A 16,367-nucleotide genomic window follows, 5' to 3' on the forward strand; every position below is an offset into this window, starting at 1 on the left:
TTTAACTGAGCCTTCACAAGCATCATGCAGTCAAACTGTCCAGTAGCTTCATAAACTAGACAAGAGTACACTTCTGTGAATACAACTAACTTTTTTTTAACCGATCATATTTATTCACTCCAACTTGACTACATTGAGACAAAGCTTCTGTCTCCAAAATTATAAGGCTGATTCCTTATATTTGTTCTCTTAAGCTTTACCCAAATTCCTAGACTTCACTTCCTTTAAAGATCAAAGGTTAGTAAAAACTATACATATATTCACTATAATTTTTAGAATAATTGTAAGATATTTGACATGTTTGAATTTACTTTAACATCTTCAGCTGTTCTGGTCCATGTGCACTGTGTTTTCCAGAAATGAATGTGCGTAATGGTACAGATATTGATGCTGGAAATCTGTACAGGTGTTTTAGCTATTTGGGTTTCCATGCTGCGGTGTTAAATGACCAGACTTGTTCTCAGATGAAGAGGATTCTACAAGGTGGTGAGTAAATGTTTAAGTCTTTAGATTTCCTTAATTAAGCAATAAGATCGAATCACAACTTGATCTGAATATATTAATCGTTACTGATCAAGCATGAATTCTTCTAAATGTTGCACTGATATTCCAAGCTATTTTAGAATTGATTACATTCCACTTTTGTTAGAAAGCACTAGTCACTCTTGGTTAAAAGAAATAAGGTGAACTTAGATTTGTCTAGTCTGATAGATTAACAATAAACTAAGGGGTAGGAAATTAAAAAAATTGAAATGAGAAATTCTGGAAATTTTAAACAAAAACAGAAAATGCTGGAAAAACTCAGCATGTCAGATAGCATCTGTGGGAAGCCAAGGTTTGGGACATCACTGAGCACCTTCGCTCTGTCTGCATCAGTGACAGGGATCTCCCAGTGGCGAACCATTTCAATTCTGCACCCCACTCCCATGCTGACATCTCTGTCCACGCCCTCAGGTACCGTCAAACCAAAACCACCCGTAAATTGGAGAACCAACACCGAATTTTACATTTGGGCACTCTCCAACCAGATGGCATTAATATCGACTTCTCTGATTTCTGCTAGCCTACTCCCCTTTCTCCCTCTCTTCCCCATCCCTTTGTGTTCTTTCCTTGAGCTCTCCACACCCTTCCCCCTTCCTCTTCTTTGCTGATGTGCCCTCCCTCCCTTAACAATCTATTACCTCATGCCTATGAAACTGTCCTCCGCCCTCTGCCTCTCCCCCTCCCCACCATTTTGTTCGGGCACCTGCCTACATTTTCCTCATACCTTGATGAAGGGCTCAAGCCTGAAACGTTGGTTATGTATCTTTATAAAGTAGACGTTGGACCTGCTGAGTTTCTCCAGCATCGTGTTTCTACTTCAGTCACGTGTCTGCAAACTTTCATGTTTTACTCCTCTCGGTTCTTCATCCGAACTGGAATGGACCTGAAATGTTGACTGGTTCTTTCCAGCTGCCCATCCCTGCTGAATTTTTTCTTCCAGCATTTTCTGCTTTCGTCACTTGGAAAAATAAATTAGATAGAAACATGAAATCTAGGAAAATAGCAAATGCGTTTTTTAAACTTACTGTGACAATGTCTAATTTGCACTTGTTATTTGCTGTCTGTAATTGATTTTTTTTCCCCCTAAAAAAGTTCTTGATATCTTTGGCAGCTGTTCTGACAATTGTGAGTAAATTACTTCTGAAAAGTAAAGGAATATTGGCAGAGAAAAAAAAAATCAGGACCATTTTCAGCAGTATTGCCCGGCTCTTGATGCACATTATCTAATCAGTAAGGTAAAAGTGATTTGACTGAGGTGCTCATAAAATAGTACCTGAGCCTGATGAACGAGGAAAGGAGGAAAATCAGAAAGGTGTAAACTTTAGGTGGGACGTTGGTGTGAAAATAAACTGTTTAATAACAGTGAAGTTGACCTTAACGGTTGTAATATTACAGTTGCTTTTGGGTTAGGGTTAAGATCCTGTGTGTGAGCTAGTGGAAATCAGAAAAGGGGAAAGAGTGCTTCAACAAAGTCATTAATGTAACACCAATAAATTCCACTTTAATGAAAAGAGCAGAGACAAGGTAACAACTAAAAAGCTTCAAAGTGCTGAAAAAACTCAGCAGGTCACACAACGTTCCTGAGGTAGCAAACGTTTTGTCAAGGGCTCGGGCCCAAAACATTGATTATATATCTTTGCTACATAACTGGCATGACCTGCTGAGTTTCTCCAGCACTTTTGTCCATTAAATTACAATCACAGCTTCTGCAGACTTTCTTGTTCAAGTAAACAACAATTGAATCTTGGTCAAAACTCCTTCAGGTTTAAAAAGCAACATTTTGGGTAAATGGGTAATGATCACAATTACAAAAACAGAACCACTGTCTGCAAGTGTCTGACGTGATGGTCTTTAACAGGGGAGTGGGCATCCTTAATTTTGATTTGTTGAGAAGGATAAACAGGTAATGTCGCAATTGTGGCACAAGACTGCTGGCATGTTCAACATGGTAGGAAGGGCCAACTATGTGATTGGTTTTAATTTTGTAATTCCGTAGTTACAATTTAATTTTATGCTTATTAATATGACAGCACCTGGTTATCCTCTTGTGTACCTAAATATTTTGCATCTTTAGTTTCTCAGGAAAACCACAGCAACAGTGCATGTTTTGCCTGTATCCTCTTAAGCCATGGCGATGAAGGCAAGATCTATGGTACTGATGGACCAATGCCCATAAAGGCGCTTACTTCACTTTTCCGTGGTGATGTGTGCAAGACCCTTGTAGGGAAACCAAAACTCTTTTTCATTCAGGTAACGTTATCACATAAAGCCTCCTCACAAACCAGCCTTCCAATAAAACTTCTCTTCATTGAGTTAAAGAAGGATTTGACTTTTCTAACAGCTGTCTCTACCTTCAACCTCCCCACTACCCACCCACCCCCATCCCACCACTCTTTGTCTGCTTTCACTCCACCCTACACTGCTCCATCTGTCATCATCCTTCCCTGGTCCACCTGTCACCCACTGACTCCATTCCCTCTCTTTAATACTACATCTTCCATCTCCTTTCTCAGTCTCGAAGCAGGATTTTGACCCGAAACTTTGTCCTTTGCTCTCCCGTGTGCTGCTTGACCTGCAGAGATCCTTCACCAATTTGTTTGTGGATCTGGATTCCAGCAATCTCTTGAGTCTTCAATACGGGAGTAATACAGTATGCTAAATTATAACTGAAATTTTCCTTACCTGCATGCAAGGAATTCCCCTGCGTTAATCAGAGGAGATATTAATTACAGCATTCACAAGCCCAAATTCTATGGGAACTTCCGAGATCAAATTTTGCAGGAAATGTTCCTGTGGGTAAAGTAAAATGCTGTGAGTTTGAAAAGGAACAGAAGAAAAAAATCTATTGAGGGTGTTTCCCTTTACTTCACACAGTAATTTAAAGCTGATTAAGTTAAACCAGAAAAAGTCTGCATATGCTGTGATTGTTCTTTAATGCTCAGAGGTGCTGGAGAAACTCAATGGGTATGGGAAAGATACATGACCAACCCTGAGCCCACAAAAAGCAGGTCATAATAAAAGCCTGAATAAAATGGTGGGGAGGGGTGGAGGGGCAGGGGGAGGAGAATTTACATATCAAATGAAAATTAGAAGCACAACCATTCTGGATATCAAATTCTATAATTATAATAATTAAACAATTAAATCATAACTCATTATGTCCAAAATCAATATTGAACACAAAAATTATACAAATAATATTCTCCTACATAAAATATTTTACACTTCTCTCTTCAACAGTTTATATGGCCATGTCTAAGACAGTATAGTAGAAACCTACTTTGAATTTCTGCTTTGGATCTTGTGGTTCCTCTTCCTGGGCCTCGTACTCAAACTACTGTGTCTTTCTCCTGTCTCTCACTTGTTCTGTCGCAAAGTTTTAGAAGTATCTCTAGTTCCTTTGAATCTCAGTAGCACCATAGGGTAAAAGTGTGTGAGTCAATCATGGTGCCCCAACTCTACCATTGCAGATACTTATTGCTCTGTGGATCTGGAATACCTGATTATTTAGTCTAGACCTTTTTATCAACGACAAAAGTTTGCCGTTGCAGTTTATGTACCACTGGGCTCTAATGCTAAGTAGCTATGAAAGACCTCAAGGCTGCTATCAGCAAGTAGCAGACGTTGCATCCAGATGGAGCCTTTCTTGTGCCTTGGGGACTTGAATCATTGCATCTGCATACTGTGCTTCCAAGATTTTACCAAAATTTAGCATGTACCACGAGGGGAAATAAAACTTTAGATCAGGTTTATACAAATGAGATTGATGCTTGCAAAGCCACTACCCTCCCTCACCTGAGACAGTCTGATCATCTTTCACTGTTTCCTAAGCATAGCCCAATTAAATGTGTTAAACCTACAAAGAAGATGATTAAGATCTGGCTTGATTTCTTCTTCAGCAACATTTTCCACATACAGATTGGAATGTGTTTGTTGCTCATGCTACCACAGACTCTCAGATTGATATCAATTTATATACCAACTCTGTCCTGGAGTATATGAACACATGTGTGGATGGAATGACATCACAAAAACAAATTAAAAAAATTTTTCTAATCAAAAACTATGGATGAACAGCAAGGTTCGCCTCTGCTCAAAGACCGGTTTAGCATTCACTTCTAGAGACTGGGAAACTTGTGGCTCAGCCAGGGCCAATCTAAGGAGGGAAATCTCTCAGGTTAAACATACGTACATAGAAAAGATCGAAGAGCATTTCAACTCCTCGGACACCCAGCACATGTGGCACGGCATACAGATCATTACAGAGTATAAATCACCTCGTACTGTCCCCCCTTCTCGCTCTTCCTCCCTCTCTGAGGAGCTTAATTATTTCTTCGCTCACTTTGATCGATAGAACTTCAGGCTCACACATTTCCTTATCTGATGGTTTGATTATGTCAACAAAATGCACAATCATTGTCATTTGCTCAATAGGACTAATATCAGGTGTGCAGTCCAGAATTTCTTTTCTTTGGCTTGGCTTCACGGACGAAGATTTATGGAGGGGGTAAATGTCCACGTCAGCTGCAGGCTCGTTTGTGGCTGACAAGTCTGATGCGGGACAGGCAGACACGGTTGCAGTGGTTGGAGGGGAAAATTGGTGGGTTGGGGTTGGGTGTTGGGTTTTTCCTCCTTTGCCTTTTGTCAGTGAGGTGGGCTCTGCGGTCTTCTTCAAAGGAGGTTGCTGCCCGCCAAACTGTGAGGCGCCAAGATGCACGGTTTGAGGCGATATTAGTCCAGAATAATTGAATAATATTTGGCTGAGTTTGTATGTGTTAAAATCTGCTGCTTTATGGCACCTGCTAGAAGATGTATTCGCTCCTTTTGGATATCTTTTCTGAGGTAGTGAACCAGTGCTTTTTGATCTTTAACTCTGCGCAAATGTTCATTCATGATGGGATCAAAAAGAGCCTGATATTCTACAAACTTTAAAAAACAATTCCATTGCTTGCTTTGTACAACTTTTCATTTGTACCACAGAATGATAAGTTTTGCATGCCAAGAACTCTAACCCAAGCAATCCAGTTTTGCAAGACTTGTCGCCAATATTGTTCTTCTTGCCGAATTTTCTGCTGGTTAATAGCATTGATTTTTTTCTTTTCCAAGGTCACACCAGGTCTGATAGTTTTCTAAATGATCAGTATTCCTCTCATGTGAAGAAAGAATTGCTCCAATGTTCTTCCAGTCTCTTGACCCTGTTTCTTGTAAGGAAGATGCACTTTTTTTGCTGAACAACTAAACAAAAACAAGACACACCATTCAAGGGTGAATACATCAACCCTTGACGGCACACTTCTTCACCATTTGCTAGTCTCTTCTTGTAGTGTATCGGAGAAAATCATGTGATCCAACCTGCTGGGGTCCATGTTGTATTATAAGCTGTTGCAAATGATCACTGCAACAGTATGGCCAGTTGGCACGGTCATTGTCATTCAAGTCAGGCACAATACCATCTTATTTTGCAGACCTCTCACTTTTCTTGACATCCTTTTTTCCCTCTGTGTGTTTTCTAGAAAGATCTCCAATTTGTGAAACTTCTGTCTTAGAGTTTTCATCATTTGTAGTAGGAGCACAACATTCAGCTCCCCCAGTGCAGAACAGTCATAATCTGTTCTTCATTTACTTCCTGTGGATGAAGGTATTTCAGCAAATAGCCCTCTTGCTTTGCTTGTTCCATAGCTTTTTCTGCATTTTGTTTGTGGAACTAAGCTCCAGAAGGTCCTTTTTTTTCATCAGTTATTTATTTCCCACAATCTGAATCCCTAGAACCATAGAACGCTACAGCACAGAAAACAGGCCATACAATACATGAATTAGTACAGTATAAATGAAGAAATGAATATTCACTCACCGTCCTTCAAAGCCTGCCACACTACTCCACTCGACGTCAACGGGCTAATCGAAGCGCTGCCGATCGCGCCAGAAATACTTGCCTGCGCTGAACATTTCCCAGTCTGCACACGCGCCAACTGGCCCCAGTAACTAACCCACTGTGCATGCGCCAGCCAGCCCCGGTACTCCAATAAATCGCGCACGCAGAAAGCGTGCATGGCCTACAGGACATGTCAGGGCCAGTCAGTTTCCACAGGTTCACCACCATCAAGTCATTCTGTGCCACTTTATAATGGAAGTTTTGAACATTGACAATCATGGTTGTCTTTTGTATTTCAACAATTCAATTTAAAAAATGCTTCTTTTAGATGAGGTAAGGTGAGATAAGTACATGCACCAACTGGATAGAAAATAGCGTCCTTACCAGTAACAGCAAGATTGAGTGAAGGGGTGTGGATTAACTGTCCACTTCAGCTGAAATATATTTCTCAGCACATTGTTTTCACTGTGTTCTAGGCAATGTTATAAATATTCCTTAGCAATGTAGGTAAAGGAAGGAAATACTACTTGTTTTAAACTGGGTTAAGAATCCTTCAAAGCATTAATTTTCAAGTCTGTACATCATAATTACAGGGTAATTCCATGTGACTGGTAAAGAATAGAAAACTTGAAGTACAATCAGAGAGTCTGGTACATGCTGCACTGCCTTTGTTTCTCTTTCTTACCCTGAACGTCTGCTTAAATTCATTTTGTTAATGCATAATAAGTAAATTTACTTGAAGTGGGAGCCAGTGGGTGACATTTTAGAATTGTTTCAAATATAGAAATTAATTGAGTGGTAACTTAATAATTCTTAATTAATACACTTGAAAGTTGGTTTATCACAAAAATAGGAATTTTAAGTCATAGTGTGTCAATAATTCAATATAAAATGACTGCAACTGCAAGGAGTAATTTCATTAGTAAATTTAAACAAGATGCCCAAAAGATCCATAATTTTTTGGAACTTGCTTTATGTTCCTCAAACAAGGAACATGAGCAAAATCCCTCAGTGGTTCTGAATTTATCCTGCGGGCTCTGTTTACTTTTGCAAGTATCTCCTTTAGAAAAGGGCACAGAATTCTAAATGTACTTGGTATCTGTTACGCTGATGTTACACTGAGATTTGAGCAGAAACACTAGGGGTTAGAAGTTCTTTTTCAAATGTGCTAAATATACATTGCACTTTGCTTCTACATTTAGTTCCACTGACTTCCATATATTTCAGCATACACGAGTGGGTGAATTTATACTCCCAGTTGTGTATCAATCTTTGCACAATTTGAAGCAATTGGATTACACTTTTTATATAAAATTATTATAAACACTTTTTCCTCTTCGAAACTTTATTTATTAATTTTAACATATGAAGAAAGTAAGTAATTCACGTACAGAAAAAATACAAAATAAAGTAATACAAGTACAAAATAACAAAGTTAATACAATACCAATCTCGGCATCTCCCCCTAACAACTAAAAACTAAGACTAAAAAAAACTATTTTTAACCCCTAAACCCCCCCCTCCCCACCCCCATGATAAAGAGTGAAGAATTAATACTATTAGTATAATAAAAAATATATATATATAATCTTAAAAAAAGATCAATATATATAAAAAAATATTAATTAAGTATTAATTATTAATCCAAAAAATTTTTATTATGTAAGAATATATATGAAAAAACAAAAAGAACTTAAATGAAAAAAAAACAACTAATAATTTAAAAAAACTTAAAAAAAGAAAACATATATAGAAAAAATATAAAATTTTTAAAAAGTTTTTTTTAAAGAAAAAAAAAGATTAATTCAAACTTATTTAAATTGTATATAATCAATAAATGGGGTCCACTTAACTCATAAAAAGACATCTTATCTTGTATAGAAAAAGATATTCTTTCCATAACCAAACAAAACTTCATCTCTGAATACCACCTAATAAACACTTTTTCCTGGCTTTTTTCAGGCTTGTAGAGGTTCGGAATTTGATCAAGGAGTACAGACCGACTCAGGTTCTGCTGGTGAACTAGAAACTGATGCAAATCCTCGATACAAGATCCCAGTGGAAGCTGACTTCTTGTATGCCTATTCCACTGTACCAGGTAATACAGAAATTGGAGTCAATGATGCATTGCAGTCAGCCTTGCTAGTAGTTGAGCATCTCATTTATGAATTGCAGTGATCATGCGCATAATCTGGCAGAAAGTTTGTACAGGCTTGGTTTGTGAGAGGGGATCGTTATTTAAAATCCAGCAGGTAAAGTCGTGTTGCACAAAAACAGTCCTTTCAGCCCACTACATTCACGCTGCCCATCAAGTTTCTGTATACAGGTACTCCCCATCTTGCAACCTGTGTGACTTACGTCCATCCACACATACGACCAATTTTTTTTTAATATATAAGAAAAAACATAAAATTTATGTGGTTTATGTTGTATTTGACAAACTATAACAGGGATACGGGGTACGTAAGAGCCAAAATGTCCGTAATTACCTTATTAGTCGACGTCCCAGGGTCCTCAGTTTGAGTGCGGCCATGTTGACTCCTGTGTGCGTGCACGAGTCTTTGGTTGGCACACGGATGAGAGTTAAGGGTGCAAATTCAATATCGTCAGGGTGCTTAACTCACGCATGTGCACAGGAATCAAGATGGCTGCACCAAGCCAACTGACCCCAGGACGCCAACTAACAATATACGTTTGGATCAGAATCTGAAAAGATTCGCCAAAGTTGATCGACAAATTCAGGAAGCTTTAAGAGGTTATCATCAAATCTACGATGAATAAAAAGATTTGATTAAAAAGTTTGCATTAAGACTTCGGTACTCTACATGTGCAGGCAAAATTCTGACTTGTGTCAATGTGAGATACGACCAATCCTTCAGCCCCATTCACAGTCGTAAATTGGGGAGAGTACCTGTATACTGAACCCGTTTACCAGCAGTTTGTCCACAGCCTTCTATTCCTTGGTGATTCAAGCGCATGTCCAAATGCTTAAAGATTTAGAGAGTACCATCCTTTACCGATTCCAGCCACCCTCTGGTTAAAAAGGTTCTTCCTCAGATCACCCTCTAAAACCTTGTACCCCTTACCCTCTGGTTTTCGATATATCTGCTATAGGAAAAATTTCCTACTATCTTATGTACTTGCCCCTCATACTTTTTTATATCTCTTTCACAACTTCCCACAGTCTCCTCTATTCGAAGGAAATCAAACATATTCTGTTCAGTTTCTCCTGAAATGCTGGTATCCCAGACAAACCCTGCAGAATCTCCTCTCCCTCTCTCCAGTACAGATATCCTAAGGGAGCTTGACAAGTTGGATGTGGAGAGAATGTTTCTGTTGTGATAGACTCTAAAAGTCGAGGTCACTGCTTAACAGAGGTGAAGCGAATCTTTGTTTTAACTTGAAGGTTGTGAGTCTTTGGAACTCTCTTCCAGGACGACATGGAAGTTAGTGCAACACAATTATAGCGCCAGTACCCCGGGTTCGATTCCAATAATGTCTGCAAGAAGTTTGTACGTTTGCCCTGTGACCATGTGGATTTCTTCAGGGTGTTCTTTCTTGTTTACTCTTGCGTTCCAAAGGCATACAGGGTTATACAGTTAATTGGTCACATGGATGTAATTGGGTGGCATGGGCTCATGGGCCAGAAGGACCTGTTACCATGCTGTACCTCATTAAAAAAAAAAGGCCTAAGGAAAAAGAGTCCTTGAATATTTTTACAGCAAAGGTAGATAGCTCCCTGATAAGTTAGGAGATACTGTAGGTAGATGGGTCTGAGAAAATGATGATACAATCAGATCAGCCATAATGTTGTTAAAGGACAGACCAGTCCGGAGGTGGTGAATGGCCCTGCTCATACTTTTTATATTCATAAGTCTACCCATGTGGGTGTTTAGAACTATAGTCAAATGATTTTACCACACTGCTAATGTTAGGATAGGCTTACCCAAAGAGAGCAGTATTGAGGGACAATTATTATCAATAAAATGAATATGTTTTTTTAAAAAACAGGTTTTCTAATCCTACAGTAGAAAATACATTTTAAAAACAAACTATGTCACAGTATAGAGAATTTGTTTTATTAATTGCCCATCCAAACGATTTAAGATACTGGACTTTGGCTTAACCTGCGCCTGAGATTTATGTCGTGCAACATCTGTCAATTGCAGGCTACTACTCATGGAGGAATCCAGGCAAGGGCTCTTGGTTTGCACAGGCTCTGTGTAATGCTTTCCAAGAATATGGGAAGGATTTTGAGATCATGCAAATTTTAACCAGAGTCAACTATATGGTGGCCATGAACTTCGAGTCTTGGTCTGAAGACCCACGTTTCAGTGAGAAGAAGCAGATTCCTTGCATTGTCTCGATGCTGACGAAAGAACTTTACTTTAATCAGAAATGAAGCACAAGTAACGACCATTAAAATTTCAGGGAAAATTTTGAATTGTAAAGTTTAAGTTGCTTTTCAGGTCTTTTTTTTTGAGTGAAAATTTAAAACTGAAGGAAATCGCAGAGTTCAGGAAAACTGTTTGTTATCTCTGTGATGGATTTTTTTTTATCATAAGCTGATGAATTCTTTTCTCTGATATTGTCTGGATCTCTTCACAATGGAGTCTATAAATGACCATTTTGTAAGGCTGGAAGTATGACTGATGTGAATCCATCTCCCAAATCTTTTGGACTTCTTGATTAAAGATCCATTTGCAAAGCTAGTTTATACAAAGTGAGCAGTGCAAATTCAGTACAGTTTGTATGGTGGGCTGTGAATTTTAAACTTTTAGAAATATATTTCAATCAAATATACTTGGTTTACGTTTCTCAGTGAATTGTTGGGAGAGAATCTGGTTTTTTTTGACATATTTCGAACACTGTTCTTCAATGAGTACAATTCTATAAAAGAAAACAACAGAAGGAAATCCATTTTCCACAATATACAAAGCATCTTTTACATCATTTATGTTACGAGAATTGACATATATTCTTCCTGAATCTTGGGTCTGGGCCCAAAATGGGAGTGTCTTTGTTCAGTAGCAGCCTCAAGTGGTTGCAGGCTCTGTGGAAGCAGAGGACTGCAGCAGGGCACCAGAAAGTGGGAAGACCAACCCCTGTTTGAGAAGAAGAAGAAGCCGAGGAAATGACCCACAGGGCAGTGTCGAAGGCGGCAGACCTGAGAGGGGGTTTGCAGCTGAAGAATACACAGATATATCCATATGCAGCACAGAACAGGCCAGTTCGGCCCTACTAGTCCATGCCGGAACAAATCCCCACCCTCCTAGTCCCACTGACCAGCACCTGGTCCATACCCCTCCAATCCTCTCCCCTCCATGTAATTATCCAGTCTTATATAACCATATAAAGCACAGAACAGGCCAGTTCGGCCCTACTAGTCCATGCCGGAACAAATCCCCACCCTCCTAGTCCCACTGACCAGCACCTGGTCCATACCCCTCCAATCCTCTCCCCTCCATGTAATTATCCAGTCTTATATAACCATATAAAGCACAGAACAGGCCAGTTCGGCCCTACTAGTCCATGCCGGAACAAATCCCCACCCTCCTAGTCCCACTGACCAGCACCTGGTCCATACCCCTCCAATCCTCTCCCCTCCATGTTATTATCCAGTCTTTCCTTAAATGTAAGTAACGTCCTTGCTTCAACAACCTCCGCCGGAAGCTTATTCCACATCCCAACCACCCTTTGCGTGAAGAAATTTCCCCTCATGTTCCCCTTATAATTTTCCCCCTGCAATCTCAAACCATGGCCTCTGGTTTGAATATCCCCCACTCTTAATTGAAAAAGCCTATCCACGTTGACTCTCTCTGTCCCTTTTAAAATCTTGAACACCTCCATCATATCCCCCCCTCAATCTTCTACGCTCCAGAGAAAAAAGCCCCAGGCTGCTCAACCTTTCTCTGAATTCCCTGTTGGTGACTCGAGGCAAGGAACCCATGCTGCCTTTTTCTTTCCACTCACATACCACTTTAAATAATCCCCAGGCCATCGATGCTCTGTGATTAGTAAGGGATTGCTTAAGGTGGTATGTGGGTGGAAAGAAAAAGTTTGAAAACCACTGTTTTAATTGTCCCTAATTGACTCATTATCTGCACAGTTTCTTAACTCCGAAGGAAATGGGCCAATGACAATTTTTCTCAAGCAAAATATTTCAGAAAACAATTAGGTCTAGAGCAGTGGTCTAGAGAGGGAAGTCTCACAGACCACCTAAAGCAATCCCTTACTAATCAGAGCACTGATGGCATAGGGATGACTTAAAGTGGTGTGTGAGTGGAAAGAAAAAGGTGGAGAACCACTGGTTACACATTTTCTGGTTTTAATGCATTGAAAAAAGAACCTGGAACTTATCTGAAGCTTTCATTTTTATAGATTGAAGATCATACTACGTGTCCACACATCCCTGTTACAGACTAACACTGTTTCAATTAAAACAGTGTATATATTTTGTCATTTTAAGGGAAAACTTAATCATTAAATCAGTGTCTGTCTTATCAGCATATTCCATAGTCTTGCAGTGCTAAATTCTTAATTTACTGTGACTTCAAAATTAATTTTTAAAACAATCTGATAAATTACTGCCATCTCACACTGACTTCATTGTTTAGAATTCAAAAGGCATGTAATTACATATCTGCCAAGGTTGTTCAAGCCAGCTTAACATAGAACATATAATGTTGTCCCAACCTATTTAAACGTTAATCTTACCCTTCCCAACTTCACAGCCGATAACTCTCTGTTTACTTACATCCATGCCACCATCCAAGAGTCTTTTAAACACCCCTATTGTACCAGCCTCCACCTCCACCCTCAGCAATGTATTTCAGACACCCACCAATCTCTGTAAAAATATTACCTCTTGTATCTCCCCTAAACTTTCCTCAGCTCACCTTAAATAGAACCTCTGGTGTCAGCATAAAAGGCCTTGGCAGGTAACTCAAGAAGACCTCAGGGATCGGAAATCAGGCATTGGAGTGACATGGCCTCCCAACAGAGCTGTGGATTTTCATGTCAAATTTCTCCGAAAGAATTATGAGATTATTCATATTTTGTTGCAATTATCTGCACCCTTTCCAATTTAATAAAATCCTCCTATACCGTGACAACCAGAACTGTACACAATACTCTTAGTGTGGCCTCATCAGCATCTTGTACAATTGTAACATGACATCTCAACTCCATCACCCTGTCGATCTGTATTGCCACTATCCTGGAACTAGATACCTTATCATTAGATCTCTCTGTTCTGCAACACTCTCTAGGGTCTGTCACCCACTGTGCAAGTCCTTGGTGGGTTTAACTTATGAAAATGCAACACTTCACACTTATGTGAGTTAAATTCTGACTGCCATTCTTGGTTCCCTTTTCCAGTTGATCTCGATCCTGTTATAATTATAGACTACCTTTGTCAAGGTCCATTATGTCACCAATTCTGGTGTCAACAGCAAACTTACTAACCATGCCAACTATGTTGTCACACCAACACCAATCCCTGCCACACACCACTTGCCACAGGTCTCCTATAAGTAAATCAACCCTCTAATTCCATCCTTTTATCTGCTCCAGCAATCCAACCAACTAGTTCACCCTGGATGTCATGTTACCTAACTTTCTGAGTCAGCCTGCCATGTGGGATCTTACCAATAACCTTGCTAAAGTCCACGTACACAATGTCTACTTTCCCAACCCACTTGGTCACCTTTTCAAAAAGATCAAATAAATTCTTGAAGCATAATTGCCCTGCACAAAATCATGTAGAATATTTTTGCTCTTCCAAATGCTCTCTAAATCCCAACTGATGCTAAGATCACCAGCCTATAGTTACCTAGCCTGCAATGAGGCTAATGGTGCTCCATGATATTTATTGAGTAAATGATATAGCAGGTTCCATTTGAATCCAGTCACTATGGGCAATAGCTCTGCAAAAACAGTATTTTCTGCTCATTGAATAATTGATGTATCGAACTTGAATGTCACAAAGTTACTGTCTTTGAAGATGAGATACACACTAAATGCACTGCATAATGCAGTATTAATTATCAATGGATTTTTTTTTTTACAAAATGGTAATGCCCCTTTTCCACTGGCATCCCAGTTAATTGGCCATGCAGTGTCCTGAGATAGGAAGCCTTTGGTGCTGTTTCCACTGGGCCACCCTTAACTGGGACACTAATTGCTTTTCCACTGAACACAACTCATCTCCGGGGATCGGAGCGTTCTACCTTCAACTGGAAACAGGTGATTTTCTGCTGTTCTTTTACCACTTGTTTTATCAGCACGCTGGCGTCACCAAACACTGGGGATATGAGTAGAGGTAGAGGCACGAAATGATGTCATTTAGACAATGTTCCTTTTCCTCTGGACCCTGTCCCAGTAAATTTCTGGGGACAGGGTGCCAGTGGAAAAGGGAGTATTCATTAACATTCTGAAACTCAACTATTGCAAATAAGGGAATTTTGTTCTTTCAGGTTTTGAATATTTAAGGATCATTGTTTTTATATTTTTCTTCCTTTTCCTTGTTGTACTCGCTCATCCCTAAACATATTTTTCTTATTTTCTAAACCTGATTTGATTATAATCCACCCATTGTAGTTTCCTCCTTCTTCTGGACCTTCAGTTCTTTCCGACTCATTCCTTCTATTTACAGATTAAGGGTTGGCTTGACCTGTTCACTGGTGTGCCTTTCATGCATTTATCTGTTTGTGTTTTCAATAACTTACTGGGCAATTTTGATTTCAGGAGGAAACCAGAACAAATCCATGTAAGAGCAGAAAGTTTTCTTATGGAAAGTTTTGGAAAACTAGGTCTTTAAATGACTTTAGGAAAATCTTGATTTAAAAGCAACCCTAAGCAAACAAGAAAGAATTAATATCCGGAAATTATAATAAGACCTAGACAGTGTTGTTTTTCAACATTCCTCAGCAGGTTGACAAAACAACTACATCAGTGTTGTTGGAACCACATTCAACCAGGCAAGTCAAGGTATTCATTACTTTTGATTTATTAGTCTCATTAATTATTACCAAAACGAGCACACTTTGAGTAGCTTGGAACATTCTGATGTTAAAATAGGAGAATGAGCAGATCAATGCAAGTCTTTGTTTCTTCTGTAAACACAAGATTTGAAAGAAAATAGCAGACACTAGAAATCTGATATTTAAAAAAAATGAAAAGATTGCCAAAGTTCAGAATTTCAGGCAGCAAGTGTAGAAAAAGAGACAAGGTCAACATTGCGGGTTGAAGACCCATCATTAGATAAGGGAAAGAGAACAGATTCAAAAGAAGCTTTGACCTCCTGGAAAGACAGGGATTATATTATCCATTTTCATAGGAGATACATATGTGGCCAGAAGATGATCATTTCTGCTTGAAGAATATCTGTCAAGGACAACTCATCAAAAGAAGTGTGAGTTAAAAGAGGCCTGAAGATATGATGTTTAAAAGCGTTTTCTAATTATTTCTGAACTGAAAATTTAAGACTTTCAAACAGAACTAAAATGCTGCTGAAGTTTTAAAATGAACTTTTCCGAGTGGGACGTTGCACACATATATTTACATTTGCACATAGTTCGGTTAAATTTAGAGTTATGTTATTAATAGCTTAATTTAAAAAAACTATTATTTTGAATTTACCATCGTCTGGTGAATTTTCCATTGTTGTTTCTTTGTTAGTCCCAAACAAAATTAAAAGAGTTGTTCGTTTGTAACAATCTGAAGAGTTGAAAGAGAAAATGTTGAACGTGAGAAAGCCTAACCGGCTGGGCCTTTCCTACTCTCTGATCTGCATTTCATAGCTTTTATATGTTCCATCTTTTATTTCTCTCTTCTCTGATGGCCCTCATCAACCACATGACTTTGACAGCTTATCCCAACAGCAATAGGAAGTAAAGTGTTACAGTTCCTATGGATGCTGCATGACCTCGTATTTGTGCATTACCCTTGG

General features: G+C 39.1%; 1 protein-coding gene across 1 annotated transcript in view; it reads left to right on the top strand.

Moving 5' to 3' along the window:
* casp7 (caspase 7, apoptosis-related cysteine peptidase) overlaps positions 1-11,218 on the top strand; it is a 37,921-nt gene extending 26,703 nt beyond the window's left edge. Inside the window, exons 4-7 of the mRNA XM_069899976.1 lie at positions 358-486; positions 2,618-2,793; positions 8,378-8,513; positions 10,585-11,218. Of these exons, the coding sequence (XP_069756077.1) occupies positions 358-486; positions 2,618-2,793; positions 8,378-8,513; positions 10,585-10,817 (674 nt within the window). The 3' untranslated portion in view covers positions 10,818-11,218. The remainder of the gene's footprint in view (positions 1-357; positions 487-2,617; positions 2,794-8,377; positions 8,514-10,584) is intronic.
* The last annotated feature ends 5,149 nt before the right edge of the window (positions 11,219-16,367 follow it).

This window comes from Narcine bancroftii, chromosome 10 (assembly GCF_036971445.1).
Source record: "Narcine bancroftii isolate sNarBan1 chromosome 10, sNarBan1.hap1, whole genome shotgun sequence".
NCBI classification, from domain to species: Eukaryota; Metazoa; Chordata; class Chondrichthyes; order Torpediniformes; family Narcinidae; genus Narcine; species Narcine bancroftii.